General features: G+C 37.8%; 1 protein-coding gene across 7 annotated transcripts in view; it reads right to left on the reverse strand.

The window, feature by feature from the left end:
• KLHL13 (kelch like family member 13) overlaps nt 1-14,131 on the reverse strand; it is a 275,500-nt gene that overhangs the window by 16,500 nt on the left and 244,869 nt on the right. For all 7 annotated transcript variants that reach the window (XM_028522562.2, XM_028522560.2, XM_028522563.2 and 4 more), the window contains one exon: nt 1,401-2,196. In XM_028522562.2, the coding sequence (XP_028378363.1) occupies nt 1,401-2,196 (796 nt within the window). The remainder of the gene's footprint in view (nt 1-1,400; nt 2,197-14,131) is intronic.

The raw sequence follows: 14,131 nt of genomic DNA on the forward strand, positions 1-14,131 counted from the left end.
AGTGTTGGAGAGGTTGTGAAGAAACGGGGTCCCTAGTGCACTGTTGGTGGGACTGCAGACTGGTACAACCATTATGGAAAGCAGTTTGGAACTTCCTCAGAAAACTAAAAATGGATCTGCCTTTTGACCCAGCAATTCCATTGCTGGGACTCTATCCTAAGAACACTAAAACACCAATACAAAAGAACCTTTGCACCCCGATGTTCATAGCAGCACAATTTACAATAGCTAGGTGCTGGAAGCAACCTAGATGCCCATCAGTAAATGAATGGATCAAAAAACTATGGTACATTTACACAATGGAATTCTATACAGCAGAAAGAAAGAAGGAGGTCATACCCTTTGCAACAGCATGGATGGAGCTGGAAAGCATTATGCTAAGTGAAACAAGCCAGGCAGTGAAAGACAAATACCACATGATATCACCTTTAACAGGAATCTAAACAACAAAACAAAACAAAACAAAAAACTAGCAAAATATAACCAAAGACACTGAAATAGGGGATAGTCTGACAGTGGCCAGAGGGGAGAGAAGAGGGAATTTCAGGGGGGAAGGGGTAGGGATTACAGGAACAAATTTGGAGGACACATGGACAAAAACTAAGGGTGGGGGGTAATGGGGGGAAGGGGGGAGGGTTGGGTGGAGGGGCTGGAACGGGAGTAGGGGGGAGAAAACTGTACTTGAACAATGATTGAAATAAAAAAAAAAGATAAAGAAAATTATCTTACTATGTGGCCTCTGATAGGTAACAGATTATGTTGAAAAAACAATAGAAGTCAGTGCTCTATAAGGAAGAATTTTAACCAGTTCAGTGAAATATTATGAGGGCTTTTAAAAATGAAAAATGAAGGAACATGCCAAACCTCTATCCAGGATTCTATCAGAATTTAAATTAACAGAATACACTTTGTAGTTGAATTTTTCAAGATGAAAATCATAAATACTGTACAAATCAAATATTCAGTAATGTATTGATGTAATTTGTGCTGTGGCCAACAATGTATGCCCAAGTAAGTCATACTCTTTGTCTCTGATATTTTCTAAGAAAAATAGTTTAAAATGAAACCCTAATTACATTTTTTTATCCTCACCCAACTGCAATTTTTCATTGCTCTTAGAAAGAGAGGCAGTGGAGGGGGGAGGGAGGTGAGCAGAGAGAGAATGAGTGAAAGAGAGAGATCAATTGGTTGCCTTCTTATAGGCTGCCCAAAGGGGCATCAAACCCGCAACCTAGGCATGTGCCCTGACCAGGGATTGAACCTGCAACCTTCCAGTATACAGGATGACACTCCAAACAACTGAGCCACACTGGCCAAGGCCTAACTGCATTTTTAATTTTTCATTTTATAGAACTGATTAGTTTATGATTTGACAAGAATTTGGGGGTAAAAGCACTTACGCAGTTCACCAGCTGCATTTCGTCCACCAACAGCATATAGGTATCCTTTGAGGGCACTTAGGTGGAAGAAGGTGCGCTTTTCATTTAAAGATGCAACTTGCATCCATTTATTGTATCGAGGATCAAATCTGAAGACTGTATCGACAGCAGTTTTTCCTTTTGTGTCATAATTACTCTGTCCACCAACAACATAGAGGAAGTTTCCAATGACGGCGATGCCATGCTGGTACCTTGGGGCATCCATGGGGGCTAACGATTTCCATTCGTGGGCCTTTTCATCATACATGCGTAATTCCTTACTGACTACCAGCTGCTGCCTCAGCACTCCTCCTAGTGTAACCAAGTGAGTGCTGTCAGATCGAATGGCAGTCCTGTCTGACTGCATAACTGGCTGCATATATGGCATCATTTGGTAATTGCTGGCTTCCAAAAGAAGATTCACACAAGTATTGTCAGTTCTCATGAAATCCACAGTTTGCACGTAATTAATGAGCTCTTGTGGTGTCATCAAAGGAAATCGTATGTTCTTCATTAATTTTGCAGCAAAGTCCATCCGAGGCTCTTCCAGGCGTAGCCAGCGACAGGTAGCCTTAAAAAGTTCAAGTTCAGTGCAGTGCTTAAGGCTATTACTGGAAAGCACAAAGGCAAGCCTCTCAAAAGGGAGTTTCAGGAACTCTCCAGTGCTCAACAATGCAGGAAAATTCTTCAAGACGAAACTGTTCACAAATTTATCCACTTCTGTCAGATTGTAGGTGTTGGCAATCCGCCCAACTTCAACACAATTGTCTAAAGTGACCTATTAAGCCAATAAAAAAATTAAAATGTAACTACTTTCATGACCCTCACATCTGAGTAACATAAATACCTATGCCAGAAGAAGAGTAAATTATGCTTTTTACTGTCCATACAGATGCAAATAAAGATTTTTATCTTAACACATAAATGATCTAAAGAAAATTCACAAACAATCTTTACTTAATCCAGTAGAAGGATGACTAAAAGTAAATAACCATTCCAAGTCAGTAGCTTAGGAGTTACTCTAAGAAACAATGTTATCTCTTCACTATGGCCAAAATAAGTACAGGAAGTCCTCAATGTTATCAATAGGTTCTTGGAACTGTGGTGAAACAACATATAATGAAACCAATTTTACCACAGGCTAATGGATATAAACAAGACCTCAATTCCTACTTCACCTCATCAATGTTATAATGAAACAACATCATTCGAGAGCCTGCTTTACTCTTCTATCCCTAAAAAAATGTGTGTTCTCCCTCTCTCTCTCTCTCTCTCTCTCTCTCTCTCTCTCACACACACACACACACACACACACACACACAAATACTAATAAAATTCTGGCCAGATGGAAATTTTGAAAAAATACAGGGTTATTCTATTATAATTCATCTCAATCCTCTTCTCAGTCATGATTCTTAATAGCAGTTTAGCTAGCAGATCCACTAACAGAAAGCTCTACTACCGATCCTTATATTTCTACTTCATGTAAATGGGTGTCATTCATTACTATCCCTTTATTCATTGCTATTCATTTTAATTCCTTCAAAAGTTATTGCTTATCATAAAAATAACTCAATAGAACAGTTATTCTTAGAGCAATGTTATTTTCTACATTATTTGGAAATATAAGTAAGGGAATTGCTTTTATGAGGGTTGGAATAGATGTGTGTTCATTAAATTACTTATAGAGTTTAGTTTCTGGTATCTATTATGTGCCATGTAGTTTTCCTTAGCCACTGTCTTACTCTCACCATTACTCTAGCTCTGCCTGGAGTTGAAATGAGACCATAAAAATTTCCTCAGTGTAGTGAAAAATATGCCAAAAATAGAAACCAGGAAAAGGAAAGAAACTAGGGAAAGACCCCTCTTCTGCAGGAGCTTATCAATACTCTAATAATTGAGTGGTCAAAAGTGAAAAAAGAAAAGTCACATCAGCAAATATTATACAAGGAAGAACTCAAAGCACAAGTCTACCATACAAATGTCTGGCTGTGTATACAAACACAGACAGGTCCCAGGCAAAGTACTCAAATGTTTTTAATTTAGTCAGTGTGTATGTTCACAAAGGTTACATAAACCTCATTAATGAATCTGTATGGTTAACAGATTGGCAGATGATTAAGAGAAAATTTGGTAATCCTTCTATTATCCTATTATTTAAAAACGGAAATGAGACTAAAATCATTACTCCTATACATAAAATAACAGCCTAGATCAGATATAATACCACTGAAAGTTCTCTTTTTTCCCTGATACTTTAGAAATTTTGAGTATACATTTCCCTCCATAACATCACATTAGAAAATTAAATGACTGCAAGTATAACACAGGTGTTAAAAGCATTTGGCTCAGGCTAGGTAGTAAATAATGAGTGCTAATTCTCTGTAAAAAAAGACTTTCACATTTGTTATCTGCAGTTAGATAACAGCCAACTGAACATGAACTGGGCAGGGGGTCATTTTTTTGTGGCAATATGGAAAAGTTTTTATTTAAATAAATAATAATAATAAAACAAGGTACACATATAATACTAACTTATACCAAGCCCTACTCTAAGATCTTTTATAGAGACTTCCAGTCAAAATGGAGGTGTAAACACTTCTCATCTTTGCACAACTACAGCAAAAATTACAACTAGATTACAAAATAAATATCATGCAGAATCATTAGAAAATCAAACTGTATGGAAGTCCAAAAAGAAAAGATATAAAGAAGCCACATTCATCCAGATAGCAAGAAGGGGCAGAGATGTGGAGATACACACAGAGAAGCTTGGGGACATGGAGTGGTGTGGAGAGACATGGAACAGGCAGTCCCACACCCATGTGTGGTGGATAAAAATTGGGAGAGATACCTCAGGAGCAAAGGATCCCAGCCCCACACCAGAGCACACAGCCCAGGGTTCCAGCACAAGGATGATAAGTCCCCATATAGCTTCTGGCTGTAAAAACCAGTGGAGGTTGGGGCAGCAGAAGAAACTGCAGGATTTTCAGGAGACTCTTCTTAAAGGGTCCACAATGGACTTAGGACTTATGCAGACCCACCCACTCTTGGATTCAGCACCAGGGCAGCAGCTGGAAGGGCACCACTGGCATACAGGGAGAAATTGAAGTTACTGGCAATAGAATGAGTGCCAGGAGCCATCTTTCTACTGGGAAAAACTCCAGAGACCAGGCAGTGGAATTGTCCCCTCTGCAAGCCCTCCTTTACACAGAGCCACAGAACAGTGACACAGGTTGCTCTGCCCTGGTGATTACCTAAGGCTCCATCCCATACAACTTACAGGTGCACTTTTCTACAATAGGCCATACTACTAAGAGAGGGAGTGAAAGCAGCTCTACCTAATACACAGAAACAAACACAGGGAGGCTGTCAAATTGAGAAGACAAAGAAACATGGCTCAAATGAAAGAACAGATCAAAACTCCAGAAAAAGAACTAAATGAAATGGAAAACAGCAATCTATCAGATTTAGAGTTCAAAGCACTGGTTATCAGAATGCTCAAGAAACTCATTAGGTACTTCAAGGGCATTAAAAAAGACACAGGCAGAAATGAAGGTTACATTAAGTGAAATAAAGAACCAACAGTGAAGGGGATGAAGCCAAGAATCAAATCAATGATTTGGAACATAAGGAAGATAAAAACATTCAATCAGAAAACAAGAAGAAAAAAAATTTAAAAAATGAGGATAGGGTAAGCAACCTCAGGGACAATTTCAGGCATTCCAACATTTGAATCATAGGGGTGCCAGAAGGGGAAGAGAAATAGTAAGAAATTGAAAACTTATTTGAAAAAAAAATAATGAAAAAAGGTCCCTTAATTTGGTGGAGGAAATAGACGTACATGTCCAGGAAGCACAGAGCCCCAAACACGTTGGATGCAAAGAGGACCACACCAGGACACATCATAATTAAAATGCCAAAGGTTAAAGATAAAGAGAGAATCTGTACTTGATCTTAGCCAAAAGGCTGAGAAGCAATAAAAGAGACAATCTTAAAAGCAGCAAGAGAAAAGCAGATAGTTTACCTACAAAGGAGTTCCTATAAGACTGTCAGCTGATTTCTCAAAAGAAACTTTATAGGCAAGAGGGGACTGGCAAGAAGTATTCAAAGTCATGACATACAAGGACCTACAGCCTAGATTACTATACCCAGCAAAGCTATCATTTAGAATGGAAGGGCAGATAAAGTGCTTCCAAGACAAGGTAAAGTTAAAGAAGTTCACCATTACTAAGCTATTAGTACCTGAAATGTTAAAGGGAATTATATAAGAAAAAGAAAAAGATCAAATCTATGCACATGAAAATGGCAATAAATTCACAACTGTCAACAATTGAATCTAAAAAAGCTAAGCAAACAAGCAGAACAGAAATAGAATCATAGATATGAAGATCATTTGGAGGATTAACAGTTAGGAGGAGGAATGGGGGAAAGATGTAGGGATTAAGAAATACAAATTGGTAGGTACAGAATGGACAGGGGTATATTAAGAACAGTCTAGGAAATGGAGAAGCCAAAGAACCTATATGCATGACCCATGGACATGAACTAAGGGGGGGATTGGTGGAGGGAATGGGGGTACCAGGCAGGGGGGATGGGGAAAATTGGAATAACTATAATAGCATAATAAACAAAGTATATTTAATAATAAGATTTTTATAAATAATGATAAATTCATATAGCAACTCACAAAATAGACACTATGCTATACCCATTTTAGAGATGAGGTACAGAGCAGGTAAACCATTAGTCCAAGTTTACATAGCTATTAAAATGGCATAGCTAGGATGGGAACTCATGCAGTCTGCATTAAGAATCTCAGTGTTTATATTGACCTATACTTATTAATTTTTACTTTATATTGCTTTTCCCTTCAAAGAATTAATGAGAATGCCTTTCTGGACATATTTAACTTAAATATAATTTTCTCTATGTCAGGGATTTGTCAAATTTTTCATAGACATTCAAAATAGAACCAAAGGTAATAGGTGAGACCCATATCCTATAATTTGGTATCACAAACTCCACTAGATTGTAGGCTGCCACCTCTGTTAAAGAGATAGATCCACTTAAAGTTAATAAAATATGTCTCTGTATTATCATATATCTTTTTGTTAAATATCAAATCATCTTTAATTTTACAAACCTAATTGTAGGTAAATAATTAAGTTCAAATTATAATGTTAGCAAAAAAAGAAAGCACAATATTATGATACACATATTTCAGCAAAAAAAAATTACATATTACTGTAGTTTCTACTTCTCAACCATATGTGTGATTACAGTTTTGAGCAATGGACACTGACTGTGAAAATGCAATACTCCTTCATATTTAAGGTTAATACATACAAACAAGACACAGATTTATTGCTAAAGAATTTGAACCCTTTTAAGCCTGATTTGCTTTACAGAAATTGCCAAAAAGTTTTAACTGCTTCTTATATTTAATAGCTATGTATTTAAAAAACCTAAAGCATAATTGTAATACAAAAAAAACCCAGAAAAAATAAATTAACCATTTATGACTTTTGAAATACAGTTACTTTGACACTGTTCAACACCTTGGATTTCAAATGTGGTTAATAAAAAGTACATCTTAATTGAATTTTAAGAGTGACAGCTTGGTGTCTCATGGAATTTTAAACTGTGTAAATGAATTTATCTGGAAATATAAGCAAGAGAATTACATTCATGATGGCTGGAATAAGTGTGTATACCTCAGGTAGAACAAATTCCTGTTTGAGGTAATAATGGATCCACTTTCTGAGGCAAGTAAGAAATATCCCTTCCCTGTAACAAGGAGTATTGTCACTTTTATACACCTTTACTAGTATGGGTAAGAAAAAGTTGATAGCAACACAAAAATAATTCCCAACTGTGCACATTATCATCATTATTGATAGTATTGCAAATATAAACAACAAAAAATGGGTACTTTACATAGACAAAGTGATACCATCAGCTGTTAGTCACCAAATTTAAAGCATATAAAATAAGCCAAGATGAAAGGTTAGAAACCAAGCTATGTAATTTAGAAATGGGATTAATGTATTTAGTTCCTCCCCCTTTTCCCTCTTCAACTTTATCCAAAAAGAAAACAATTACTAAAATAATAGGATACAAAAACGTTCCTTTTATTTAAGGGCATTTGGAAAATGCCAGTCATGCACATGCAGACACACAAAACTGGAAGACCTTGACAGACCACCTTGTCCATATAGATAGCTGCCTGTTCTTAAAAATCACCAGGGAATGGAATTTCATAACCTTCCAACTTGTCATCTTCTTAATAGATGGACTAAACAGTTTCTCCGTCTCATGTACAACAGCTACCACACTTGTGGGCATATAATGGAGGTTAAGTACTATGATTATACACAATATAAAAATTAAAGATGTGATGATAGAAACAATTAAAAGTAGAATACTGTTGAATTACCATAGTAAATTACTAGAATCTTATTAATTTTTAAGAGACTCAGATAAGAAAATATATAATAGGGAATTAATTTTTATGAAGTACATATAATCAAAGATAAAAAATTAATTGTACACTCAGAGAAAGGTAAATACCATATGATTTCACTAATATGTGGAATCTAATGAACAAAACAAAATAATGAATGAAATAGAAAAAGAGACATGGATACATGGAACAAACTGACAGCTGTCAGAGAGGAGGAGGTACTGGATGGAAGCACATGAAGGGATTACCCAAAGAACATATATACATAACTCATGGATACAAATAACAGTGTGATGGTGGCCAGAGGGAAATGGGGAGGGGACTGGTGGAGGTGGGCAAAGGGTGGGGGGGAGGCATTTGTAATAGTGTCAACAATAAAAATAAAGTTAAAAAAGATTATAGAGACAAAGTCCAAAATAATAGTTAATATAAGCAGATAAAAAATGATAGAATAATGGGAAACAATTTTTGGAAAATACAGGATTATTCAATGTTGATGGTTCATTTCAATCCACTTAGTCATGATTCTTAGAAGTGCTTCAGCTAGCATATTCCCAAACATTTAACGAAGACTAACTTAAAATAATGGACATATGCAGTAACATAAACATACAGTGTAATTCATGTATATGTTAGAATACATTTTCAAGATACAAAATATAAAGTTTAAAGCTTATTTTCAACAAAATAAACAAATAAGCAAAATATAGCCAAAAACATTGAAATAGAGAACAGGCTGACAGTGACCAGAGGGTAGAGGGGAGGTAATTTCAGGGGACTTTCAGGGGAGAATGGGAAGTTTTTACAGGAACAAATATAAAGGACACATGGACAAAAACTAGGTGGGGTGGAAATGGGAAGAAGGTGGGGAGGGATGGGTAGGTGGGCTGGGATGGGAGTAAAGGACAGAAAACTGTGCTTAAACAATGATTAAAATAAAATAGAAAGAAAGAAAGAAAGAAAGAAAGGAAGAAAGAAAGAAAGAAAGAAAGCTTATTTTCAAAAATTCATAAGTAGAAAGAATGCTCATTTCATCTGAACATATAAGCTGGCCAAATTCCAAAGAGTTATTACAGAGGTTAATTCAAATAATTATATTAGCATTTTAAAGGAGACAGAAGCAAAAAGAAATATTTCTCAACTCCTTAGGAGAATCAATAAAATTGATTTTAAAAAATAATCAAGTGCACATTTAATTTTCCTTGATATGAATTATTCTATTGTAATCAAACAACCTTCATTCATGGTCCTCATAAAGGCAGTTCCAAGCATCATAATTTTCAAAAGTGGCATTTTTATTAATATACTGGTACCCACTGCAGTTATAGTAAATGTAAATACCTTATCCTAAATTAAAATTCAAATCATACCTGATGTACCCAAACACTGTCATTAACATAATTGATATTTTAATGACAGGTTTCATCAGAAATCTGTGCTGTTATTTTGTTGAAGATCAGTATTTCATACAAATTCCCATTTAGGAAAAAAACACAAAGCAAAATTAAACAAGTGTATGCTTTTGTCCCCTTAAGGGAAGTGTGACGATTAAAATTAGCTGGCAAATTTTGGGGGGACTCTTCAGACATTCAATGCACCCAATTCTCCTTGATGCTGTATAATTTATTAAAATGACAAGCTGACATCAAGTACCTCCAATTGCAGAGAGACAGAAAGCACATTCACAGAAAATGCTTGAGAAGAAACCAAACAAGCTACTTTGGGGGGTAGAGGATATTTTCTCCTGGGCCTCCTTCCATAGGTAAGGACATTGCAGGACATAGGGAAGGGATCTTTTTGTAAGAAGAGCTAAGGGATGATTCAAAACAAAAACCTTCCTCTCAGTCTTTGTCTCTCTTCAGATTCTAAATGCCATTTGAGGGATATATATAATATCTCCAACTTAGAGAATCCAATTCTCTTATTACTTTGCACTTTGAATGCATTTCCTTTATTGGATACAATATTAGATATTATAATGGTCTTTGGTGTTGGGAAAATGAATTGTTTTGGACCCAGACGAAGCCTGTTCTTCACTTGCAGAGTCCCACATGGCAGGTGGCCAAGACTAAGGTAGTGAGGAGTTCGAAGATTGTGGCTTTGCTTGAGGGAACGTGATTCTCTTCCTCTGTGCAGGGGAGAGAAACTCGTGGATTGGTGGAGGAACAGAGCAAGTGGCCTAGGTTACCGAAACATTTATGAAAACAGGACATCAAAAATTATAGTGGACATTGAAAAACCAGATGGTAAGGAGACTGCTTCAGGACAACAAGGACCCAGGGATCAGCACAGGGTCCAGGGATTTGCAGCCCCCAGGCCTGGTGCTCCCGGGGTCTGCCTCAGGGCCACTGCTCCCTCCCTGGACAATGGGGGTTGAGCAACACCAGGGGAGACTGTTGCTTGAAGGCACAGAAAGGGGAGTTGGACTGGGAGACAATTGCACAGGGGCTGCGAGCACCCATGCATAGCCCTGGGGTGGGGGGGTGAGTGCCTCCAGCCTTCAGGACCAGGGGCGGCCTGGACGTGCGCATGCGTCCCCAGCCCAGTGGGAGTGAGGATCTGTGGAAAACCCAGACCTTGGAGTCCTGAACAAGGAAACAGCGTGGGGGTTCATGGGTTTCTGGAGCCTGTGGTGGTGAACTCGGGGAAGCGTGCGCCCCTTCAGGATTCCCTACTCTCTCGCTGTGAACCCAGAAGGGACGCAGTGCTTCAGGGGTTCTTGGAGCCTGCAACAGGGAAATTGGTGGAAGTGTGCACCCCTTCAGGATCCCCAGAGCTTGCACTGTGAATCCAGAAAAGACAAGGGTACTTCCCAAGAACATAGTCCCCTCACAGTGAAATTTGGGGAAAGGGTGCGTCTCCTTGCGATCCCTGGCACCATGAACCCGGAAAAGACACAGGATCCTGGGAAACCACAGCAGTAAGCTCCAGAGAGCATGCTCAGGAATGCCCAGGGTCCTGTAGGGGAAAGTCCGATTGGCTCTGGGGAGAGCGCCCTGCTGGCTCCGGGGACAATACCGGAGAGACTTACTGAGTTTTGACTAGGAAGAGTGATAAACATTTCAAACACCCCTCAGCCTGCTGAAGCCAGCAAGACCAGAAAAACTGGTCTGGCCAGTTAGAAACCAACAATAGGGGTTTTTTTGTTGTTGTTGTTGTTTGTTTGTTTTTATTTTTTTGTTTGTTTTTGGCTGTTGGTTGTTTGATTTTATATTGTTTTTAAGTGACTTTTTATTTTTCAATACTTACTGTTTTTATATCTCTCAATCCCTTATGTTTCTCTTCCATTCATCCTATTATTCCTTCCACTCCAAATTTATCTCTCCTGCACTCCATCTTCTGATCTTTCCTTTTTTTTTAGCTTGCAAATTACTGCAAATTTGTATTCTCTTTTTCCCACTTTTCTGACATTTTTTATTTTAATAGTATTTTTGTATTCTTTTTCTTCCTGTATAATCTTCTTTGCTTCTTTGCCTGTCATTTGATAGGTTCCCCCTGTTATCTCAGTCACTATGTGTTGATAATTTACTATCCTTTCATTTGTGTTTCATTGGTACACCTCTCAAGGCTCTATACCCTTTATTCTTGTTATCTAGATCCCATAGATTCTGCCACATGATTGTTGCTTTAATATAACTGTAAATAAGACCTAGTTCATACAACTGTAAATACTACTCAACACCCCTCCCTGTAAATAAGACCTAGTTCATACAACTGTAAATACTACTCAACACCCCTCCCTGATCTCAGGCCACTTTGCAATTTCCTGAACTACATTAGTGTGGTGGTTGTCTCTATTCTGTTACACACTATTGATGTTTACTAATCTTTATACGCACCCTGCCTCAGAATCTGACCTCCACAGCCTCACAGCTTCCTAGATCCAACTGACAATCCTCACATCCCCAATAAGAGTCTTAGCTTCTCTCCATCCTTTCTAAAACGTGGCTAGTGGGGTGGAAGATCACAGTTAACACTAGAAGTATCCAAACGATATCCCATCTCTTCTCTACTGGCTGCTAATGTAAATATCATAGAATACTGTCTTGCTGTCTTAAACCATTTTGCCTTACTCCTCCAAATGATCACAAAAATGAGTAGGGGGAAGCTGCGAACACCAGGGTACACGAAGGAGACTGCACCACTGAATCTCACAGGTATTCTAGCAGAGAAGTTCACACCATAATCACAGGGAAACAGAACAGATTAATTTAAGAAACAGAGGCTAACAAGAAGAGTGTCATGAACAATCAGAAGACAAAGAAACAATCCCCAAATGAAGGGAAAGAAGGAAGCCTCAGAAAAAATGCTAAATAAAATAGTGGAAACTCAACTATCAGATACTGAGTTCAAAAGAATGACTCTCAGGAAGCTCAATGAACTGACAATGAGCTACCAGAAACTACAGGGAAGCTACAACAATCTCACTGTAAACTATATAAACATGAAAAAGGAATTAGAAACTATCAACAAGGGACAAGAGGATATGAAGAATGCCATTTCTGAACTGAAGATCACAGTAGAAGGAATGAAAAGCAGGATTGATGAAGCAGAAGACTGGATTAGCGAATAGGAGGACAAAGTAGAAAAGAACACACAGAAAGAGCAAGAAAAGGAGAAAAGAGGCTCACAAAGAATGAAGAGGGATTAAGAGAAATGCAAAACAACATGAAACTCAATAATGTCAGTATAATAGGGATACCAGAAGGAGAAGAAAAAGAGCAAGGGATAGAAAACCTAGTTGAACAAGTGATGATGGAAAACTTTCCTAATATGATGAGACAAAAAGTCACACAAATACAGGAAACACAGAGAGTCCCAATCAAAAGGAACCCAAAGAGGCCCACCTCAAGACACATCATCATTAAAATGGCAAAATTTCAAGACAAAGAGAGAATATTAAAGGCAGCAAGAAAAAAAAAACAGGAAGTAACATACAAGGGAGCCCCAATAAGGCTAACAGCTAACTTCTCAATGGAAACACTCCACGCCAGAGAATGGCAAGAAATATTCCAAGTAATGAGAACCAGAGGTCTGCAACCAAGGATACTTCACTCAGCAAGGCTCTCAATACAGATAGAAGGCCAAATAAGAAGCTTCCCAGACAAAAGAAGTCTAAAAGAATACACGTCGACCAAACCAGCTCTGCAAGAGATTCTAAAAGGACTGCTTTAAGGAAGGGAAGGAAAAGAGAGACAAAGAGAGAGGAACACACGTACATAAAAGGCAATGAATAAGTACCTATCAATAATAACCTTAAACATAAATGGTTTCAATGCTCCAGTCAGAAGACATAGAATAGCTGAATGGATAAGAAAACATGACCCACACATATGCTGCCTACAAGAGACCCACGTCAGGATAAAAGACCTGCACAGGCTGAAAGTGAAGGGCTGGAAAAAAATTTTCCAAGCAAATGGACAGGAAAAAAAAGCCAGGGTACCAATACTCATATCAGACAAAATAGACTTTCAAAACAGGACCATAAACAGAGACCCAGAAGGTCACTTCATGGTAATCAATGGGAGAATTCACCAAGAAGACATGAATATTGTAAACATATATGTACCCAACATAGGAGCACCCAAATACATAAAGAAAATCTTCGAGGACTTCAAGAAAGACATGGACAGCAACACAATTATAGTGGGGGATTTAAACACTCCACTATCAAAAATGGACAGATCTTACAAACAAAAAATCAACAAAGGTATTGTGGTATGGAACAATACCCTATGTGAAAAGGACTTAACTGATACATAGAGTCCTCCATCCCAAAGAAGCTAAATACACATTCTTTTCAAATGTACATGGAACATTTTCAAAGATAGACCACATGATAGGACACAAAACAAACCTCAAGAATTTCAAGAAAACTGAAATCATACCAAGTATTTTTCTCAGATCACAAGGGACTGAAGCTAGAAACTAACCCCAAGGAAGAAAACTCAAAACACTCAAACTTATGGAGATTAAATAGCATGCTATTAAACAATGAGTAGGCCAAGAATGAAATTAGGGAAGAAATCAAAAGGTTTCTGGAAACAAATGAAAACGAACTCACAACAACCGAAAACTTATGGGACACAGCCAAGGCAGTCCTCAGAGGGAAATTCATAGCAATACAGGCCCACCTAAAAAAGTTAGAAACATTTCAAACAAACAACCTAACCCTAGGCCTACAAGAACTCGAGGAACAACAACAAAGACAGCCCAGAAAACTAGAAGGAAGGAAATAACCAAGATC

Source organism: Phyllostomus discolor, chromosome X (genome assembly GCF_004126475.2).
Source record: "Phyllostomus discolor isolate MPI-MPIP mPhyDis1 chromosome X, mPhyDis1.pri.v3, whole genome shotgun sequence".
Taxonomy (NCBI): Eukaryota; Metazoa; Chordata; class Mammalia; order Chiroptera; family Phyllostomidae; genus Phyllostomus; species Phyllostomus discolor.